Below are 7,827 nucleotides of genomic sequence, written 5' to 3' on the forward strand. Positions count from 1 at the left end.
CCTTAGCTTGTTATAAAAAGGTAGAACCATGGTTATGGCTATTTGGGCTATAGCCAGCCACTCACTATCAGGTAGACTTGGCAGGTACACCTGAACAGGTCCTCTTGTCAGGTCTACCTGATAGTGAGTGGCCGGCTTATATTATATGAAAAATAAAGGCCGAAGCGAAGGAGTTAAGGCTTCCTGCCTCCCCCTATAAACGGTCCTGGTGCGTTCTTCAAATAAAAATATACGAGTAACGGACGGAAGGATAGAATGCACAGAAATTAATATTTTCGACGCCTCGAGTGTCCCAGACGTTGCCCGCTTATTATTAATTAAAAAAAAAAAACTCTAATAATAATCATCTCGAACAAATCTGGGGCTCTCTTCGGTATTTTGGCATTCCCTTGGGAATAATTACTATTCCCCGCCCCTCTCCCTGTCCCTCCCTCCCCTTCTTCCTTTGTTAGCATACAAAGAAACTTCTTGCTCGGTGGGTAGCGGTGGGTTTTGGTGAAAAATTCATTTTCAATATATGAGATGTGATAACGCCCCCCCCCCCCGCTCTTCTGGCATCCGGAAAGATGGTTCAGTCCCATGTTCTTCTAATGGCCACTGATCTTACCACTGAGAGTTAACATCAGTGTCAATGTCAAGGGTTTTCTTTGACGGAAATAGGAAAGAGTGTCTTTTCTCACCCATCTGATGTGAGTCATAAGGAATGGACGTAGAACGATACCAGCGGCACGAGTTTAATGCTTTAATTGGTGCGTTTTATTTAACACTTAACCGTTAGCTCGGTTTAGTCAAGGTCACTACCTCCCCTCACATGGAAGTGTGTTTATGACGTGAGGGGCGTTAACCATTTTTAGGTTTACGTTTCCCCTCTTGCCATACTAAACTAAGCTATGGACTTCAGTTTACGATAGAGTCGCCATTTTTTTCTCGGTTAATGCGAACAGCTGAATTTTTTAATCAGCTGATTATCCCCACTACGAGATTTTTATTCCCACTCTCTAAATTTCGGTTTACGGTTCAGTGTTAAATAAAATGCACCAAATGTAGCAGTTGTTTCATTATTGAGCTGTGTCCACACGAAGTCGATCAACCGTGGATCGATGTCAACTGAACCGTCCACACTGCCTCAACAACATAGATTCGCCTCTTCACCTCGTCGATGGACGGGGTCGACTATGTGTGGACACAGCTTTATGTAGCAATTATTTCATCGCTACGAGAAAATAAATGGCAACGAAACACTCATCTTGTGTCGATCGATGTCAACTGAACCGTTCACACTGCCTCGACAACATAGATTCACCTCTTCACCTCGTCGATCGACGGGGTCGACTATGTGTGGACACAGCTTTATGTAGCAATTATTTCATCGCTACGAGTGAATAAATGGCAACGAAACACTCATCTTGAAATAAATGGGACAGTTTGGCGTGAAGAGGTAATGAAAATCTCGCTCTATACACATTTAGCCCGGAGTCAAAAAGCTTTATTGAAATCATGCATGGAATATTCTCCCTGTGTTCAAATAGTAGGTACAGGGTCAACAAGATGAGAACTGGAATGATGAAACACACTAAATGAACTGTGTCCACACTTAATCGACGGTGGTCGATGAACCGTCGGGTTGATCGATGTGAATCGACGTCAATCGAAGGCTGTCCTCTATGTTTGGACACTTCTTAACAGACGAAGCCCCAGGCAAAATAGAATCAACTTGGACCGCTGGCACAGTCAATCAAAGAAAACAAATCTGGGTGTGAACATCACACGACTTAATGTGAAAAAATACTAGAGGCTGGCATTAATGAATGAAACTTGGAAGATACTCGTAGCGCACCTGTCTTGTAAGTGTTAGATTGGGTTTGCGATTCCCAATTTCCCTTCAAATTTCTATTTTTTCTTGCCTTGGAAGATACTCGTAGCGCACCTGTCTTGTAAGTGTTAGATTGGGTTTGCGATTCCCAATTTCCCTTCAAATTTCCATTTTTTCTTTCAATGATATCTGAAGGAGGAATATGTAATGTAAATGCAGTTTCTTTGTGTTATTGTGTCACAACTTTGGTGCTCACTGCAGCATTGTAGGATTTTCCCAATATCTTAATAATCTTATAATCCTAAAATCCAATGTTTACCTACCATGCTGGCACCGGTCGCTATGCGCATTTATATGTCATAGCTACTCATTCTATTTTTTCTTTCAATGATATCTGAAGGAGGAATATAAAAATAATGATCGATGTAGGTAATTATTACAGATGTAGGTATATGTAATTTTCCTAACACCCTGTATGTACAATGTTCCGTTCCGAACATCTAAAATACGAATTGAATGCCATATGATGCTCTCTCTAAGGAGCTGACTGAAGGAGGAATATAAAAATAATGATCCATGTAGGTAATTATTACAGATGCATATATGTAATTTTCCTAACACCCTGTATGTACAATGTTCCGTTCCGAACATCTAAAATACGAATTGAATGCCATATGATGCTCTCTCTCTCTCTCTCTCTCTTGAATAGCTGAGTGCTATGTTCGTTCTCTGTCACTCACGTCTTTTCTCTATTTGCACTTCTCTCTCTCCCCCCCCAACACTTCCATCTCCTTCCTATCTTATTTCCCCCGTCTTATCTATCTTGTTTCCTTTATCTTTCTCTTTCTCCCACCTTCTCTCTCTCTCTATCTCTCTCTCTCTCTCTTATTGCTTAAGGTAAAAGCAATTTTAGGGTCTCATTTGGACAATATAAACAAAACATAGGACCTCTCCTCTCCTATTTCTTCTTCTCCTCCTCCTCGTCTACAATTCCACCTCTTTTTCAATTTCTTCTTTCTTTGAAAGCTCTAACTCTCTCTCTCTCTCTCTCTCTCTTTCTCTCTCTCTCTATCTCTCTTTCTCTCTCTTATTGCTTAAGGTAAAAGCAATTTTAGGGTCTCATTTGGACAATATAAACAAAACATAGGAACTCCAACGGCACCCAGGACACACCCAAGGACACTAAGATGAAGACAGAAAAGTTTAGACTGCGGGAGCAAAGGGACTTTTCAGTCTCATTCTGGCAGGATAAACAAGGTATATTCTGTTCTATTTCTTTTTCTTCTCCTCCTCCTCCTCCTCCTTGTCTACAATTCCACCTCTTTTTCAATTTCTTCTTTCTTTGAAAGCTCTAACTCTCTCTCTTTCTCTCTCTCTCTCCCCGTCATTTTCATTACTAATCCGAACAACAAATTAATCACCTATGAATACGAGAAAGAAAAGAAAGAGGGAAGAGAAGAAGAAGAAAGAGGAGGAGGAGGAGGAGGAGCCCCTGATTTAGGCTGTTGGAATGCTTTATTATAGTGTCAAAATTTCCAATATAGAGTTCAATATTAGAGTGCCGGACCCCAGTTACCCGATTGGGCTGTCGGCACCCTAGTTTTTTTCTCAGTGTACTGTCCTGTCCCATCTAAGTTTGTGAACAAATCCATTTTGCTTCACGTTATGAATGGAAGCCTTTATGAAAGTTGTTTAGGTACTTTTTAGTTTTTATTAAAGTTGTTCACTTCTTACCTGTGATGTGTTTGGCATAGAAGGTATCAATGTTGGAATGCTATATTATAGTGTCAAGATTTCCAATATAGAGTTCAATATTAGAGTGCTGGAATCCAGTCACCCAATTGGGCTGTCGGCACCCTAGTTTTTTTCTCAGTGTACTGTCCTATCCCATCTAAGTTTGTGAACAAATCCATTTTACTTCATGGAAGCCTTTATGAAATTTGTTTAGGTACTTTTTAGTTTTCATTAAAGTTGTTCACTTCTTACCTGTGATGTGTTTGGCATAGAAGGTATCAGCATTGAAACTGGATATCAGAGTGGTCAGACAGGTGAGTAGTCCTAGAGATAGAGGCCTGACTTTCTTAACCACACATCTGAAAAAGATACGGTGATACGAAAAAGATAAGGTGCTACCTACAAGATAGATTGTGACCAGCTAAGTGCTCAAGAATGGTCTGTGTCTCTTCTAGTCAATGTGATGAGAGACATTATTCGGGATTAAAATACTAATCATGCTCTTTAAAGGCTCGTGTACATGTTCGCGCCGCGGTAAGTCACGAACATTTTTCCCCCAATGAAGAACTGTACTCACAGTGAAATCACATTCCCATTTACCGTAGCGCGATGTCACTCTCACAGAAAAAAGGGGAGGAAGGACAAAAACGTCTTAACCCAACAACCTGAGAAAATGCTCTCATCAATCCCAAACATGCCAGCCTAGTTAACTTGGTTGGTGGCGCGTCTGCCTTGTAAGCGCTAGGGTTCGATTCCCGCCCGGGGCGGATTTTATCCTGATCGAATAATGTTCGTTCTCGGAACGGCTGGCTTTCCTCCTATCCTGTCTTCCTTCTCTCTTCGTTTTCGGGTCGATAAGACCCTAGCAGTTACAATTCCCTTCGTCAAACCTCTAAAATAAATAAATCCCAAACTACAAAGATCTTTTGATAAAATACGTCAAAGCAAGACCCATGATGACTACAAAATTCCAAATGAGTTTGACAAATAGCTACCATAAAAGTTAACGTATCTACCTACTCACCTAAGATTGATAAACAAACTTATCAAGGGACAAGTGATTACCAAACTCCGGACGACAGTAAATATGTACTGGAACCCAATCAGGTGAACCAAAGTGCTGTCTGGACACTGGTCAGAGGATAACACTGCTGAACTGTTCGTCAGCAATGAACAATTAGTGAACAACTGAAAAAACAAGAAAGAAAATTTTCCTTGATAAAGCCTACAAAGTAAGTAAGGTAGGCCTACAAAGTAAGTACATACCTATAATTAGGTCTATAGGATGGACAGTAAAAAAGGTTATTGAAAATTGGGATAGACTTGTGTTCGAAATAGAAATTGGGTAAAAATGTTGAAGTTCTTGTGTTTTACCTGACAATACCTGGGTTCGATTCGGGCCGGTGCACATTTCTTGACAACCAGCCTGACACGGTGAGCCGAACAAAAAACAAGAAAGAAAATTTTCCTTGATAAAGCCTACAAAGTAAGTAAGGTAGGCCAACAAAGTAAGTACATACCTATAATTAGGTCTATAGGATGGACAGTAAAAAAGGTTATTGAAAATTGGGATAGACTTGTGTTCAAAATAGTTTTTGGGTAAAAATGTTAAAGTTCTTGTGTTTTACCTGACAATACCTGGGTTCGATTCGGGCCGGTGCACATTTCTTGACAACCAGCCTGACACGGTGAGCCGAACACGATCCCATCTGAAGAGCACAGCGGTGCAACAGGCAGATGTTTCATTGAGGTGTCACAACTGCACTCATGTGTTGAGTGTAAGCTGACCTTCAGTTTCCTGTGGGAATAGAATAGAATTAACTGAATTAGAAAAATTAGATTCAATCACCATGGTTGTTTCAGCGGCTTCAGCTGTAGCCGAATGGTTATGGCTGAATAAGAAACTCCTGCACCGCATTCAAACATTGTGTTGTGGTTATAATTAGATTCAATCACCATAAGGTTGTTTCAGCGGCTTCAGCTGTAGCCGAATGGTTATGGCTGAATAAGAAACTCCTGCACCGCATTCAAACATTGTGTTGTGGTTATTGGTCCATGGTTTATGGTCGCCGTTGTGGCCGCGGACTAACGGGGCTTTCCCCGAAGGATATGGCCGGCCCCTCCTTGCAACATTTTTTGCAAAGAAGAAACAAAACCTGGTGATTCAAGGATCCGTTACCGTTTCAGATTCCCTGCCCGGGGGAAATTGGACCGAGTAAACCCCCCTGTGTACGACCCTGATCTCCGTATCTATTTCCCTTCCCAATCTCACCCTCTACCCCCTTCCCTATTATCATACAAGCATGAAATTATGTGCTAGCTTCACTCATATCACCTCTGATAATAATACGTATATACAATATACATACGGGTTGTACCCTTGTCAGTCCGTTGCAAACCAGGTATGCTGTGTGTTGGACTTGACACGGGGCCAAGCTGGTGTGAAGTCCATTAAGGTAGAAACACACTACCATCACGACACGTCACGTGAGCTCATGGGGAGTCAGAAAGATGTAGTTCAAAGACGTGAGCTCACTTGTCCTGAATGTGGCTGTCCTGAACGATATTATCTACAATATTATTTGAAAACTGTGAATGTGAACTGGATCTTTCTGACTCCCCTTGAGTTCTTGTGACGTGATGGTAGTGTGTTTTTACCTTCATTCTGATGTTTGCCCTATCATATTTTTATCTTGTGTGATTATTCTGCTATTTTTGACCTATTGTATTTTCTCTTGTTTTGTTCTAATTAGTGTCAACTTCTCAAGCTGTCAACTAAATTGTCAAGTCGAAATAGGTATGAGCGATTTGCAAATTTGCATACATTAACTACTTAGAATCTTAATCTTTTGTCAAAGTGTTTGTTAACCTTTAAACTGAGTGCTTGAATCAGTCACATGTTTCTTTTTCTTTTGTTCTATGTGGGAGTGTCTATTTTTTGTCTCCCTTGCAATGTCTTCAAAACTGTGTCCACACATAGTCTCATTCGATGTCGAATGAAACCGCACTGCCTCAACAACATAGATTCACCTCGTCGATCGATCGACGGCCGTCGACTATGTGAGTATACAGCTTTATCCCGCCTACCACCGTTCTCTTATGCCACTTATTCACCAGCAACCAGTTCATGTACATTACCTCTTAGATTGAGTTCACTCGTTTCTCTGGCAATATCTTCAATCTCATCATCACTCGTATCCTCCTACAACCAGTTCATGTACATTACCTCTTATATTGAGTTCACTCGTTTTCTGGCAATATCTTCAATCTCATCATCACTCGTATCCTCCTACAACCAGTTCATGTACATTACCTCTTATATTGAGTTCACTCGTTTCTCTGGCAATATCTTCAATCGCATCATCACTCGTATCCTCCTACAACCAGTTCATGTACATTACCTCTTAGATTGAGTTCACTCGTTTCTCTGGCAATATCTTCAATCTCATCATCACTCGTATCCTCCTACAACCAGTTCATGTACATTACCTCTTATATTGAGTTCACTCGTTTCTCTGGCAATATCTTCAATCGCATCATCACTCGTATCCTCCTACAACCAGTTCATGTACATTACCTCTTAGATTGAGTTCACTCGTTTCTTTGGCAATATCTTCAATCTCATCATCACTCGTATACTCCTCGTCTCTGTCGGTTTCAAATTGACTCGAGACGTCCCCAGTCGTCGTCGCTTGATAAATGTTGTTCGGAGTCGCTGGCGGTAATTGTCTTGACAGGGAAATGGCTCGTTTGGAGACTGACGAAGGAATGACGAGGCACAAAACAAACGCCAGAAATAACGAAGTCAATCCCAACGGGATCCAACCTGTCAACCGAAAAAAAACAAACACATCAAGAAGAAAAGACACAGAGAGAAATGAGAGAGAGGAAGAGAGAGAGAGAGAGAGAGAGAGAGAGAGAGAGAGAGAGAGAGAGAGTGCGAGGAAGGAGAGAGAGAGAAGAATAAGAGAGAGAGAGACAGAGAGAAAGAAAACTGAATTAGGGAGATGAATAAAGAAATTGTTGGCAAAGATGAGAGAAATGTGTGGAGACGTCGTAGTCAAACCGAGAGGAATCATAAGAAAAGGGACTGAATAAAAGAATAAAGGGAAAAAAGAAACGTAGAAAAGGGAGAGAACAGAGGGAGAATCAACAGAATAAAGTTTACACGGGCGGTAAATTGGCAATCGAACCCGCATCAACCTAGCGCTTACAAAAATTCGCTGGGATTTTATTTTTAATTCAACTCTGTTTCTCTATTTCAGATCTCGAGCCAATAT

General features: G+C 41.0%; 1 protein-coding gene and 1 long non-coding RNA gene across 2 annotated transcripts in view; one reads left to right on the forward strand and one right to left on the reverse strand.

Moving 5' to 3' along the window:
- LOC113468896 overlaps window positions 1-337 on the forward strand; it is a 1,367-nt gene extending 1,030 nt beyond the window's left edge. Inside the window, exon 2 of the long non-coding RNA XR_003392485.1 lies at window positions 21-337. This is a non-coding gene — a long non-coding RNA (uncharacterized LOC113468896). The remainder of the gene's footprint in view (window positions 1-20) is intronic.
- A 3,451-nt stretch (window positions 338-3,788) lies between these two features.
- On the reverse strand, window positions 3,789-5,354 carry LOC103512784 (solute carrier organic anion transporter family member 4A1-like). Its single transcript, XM_026826169.1, has 3 exons — window positions 5,186-5,354; window positions 4,572-4,735; window positions 3,789-3,906 (listed from the first exon to the last, which is right to left on the reverse strand). The coding sequence occupies exons 1-3, from the start codon at window positions 5,291-5,293 to the stop codon at window positions 3,789-3,791; spliced, it is 390 nt and encodes a 129-aa protein (XP_026681970.1). The 5' UTR covers window positions 5,294-5,354.
- Between the last annotated feature and the right edge of the window lie 2,473 nt (window positions 5,355-7,827).

The sequence above is a fragment of the Diaphorina citri genome, unplaced genomic scaffold, assembly GCF_000475195.1.
Source record: "Diaphorina citri unplaced genomic scaffold, Diaci psyllid genome assembly version 1.1 scaffold883, whole genome shotgun sequence".
Taxonomy (NCBI): domain Eukaryota; kingdom Metazoa; phylum Arthropoda; class Insecta; order Hemiptera; family Psyllidae; genus Diaphorina; species Diaphorina citri.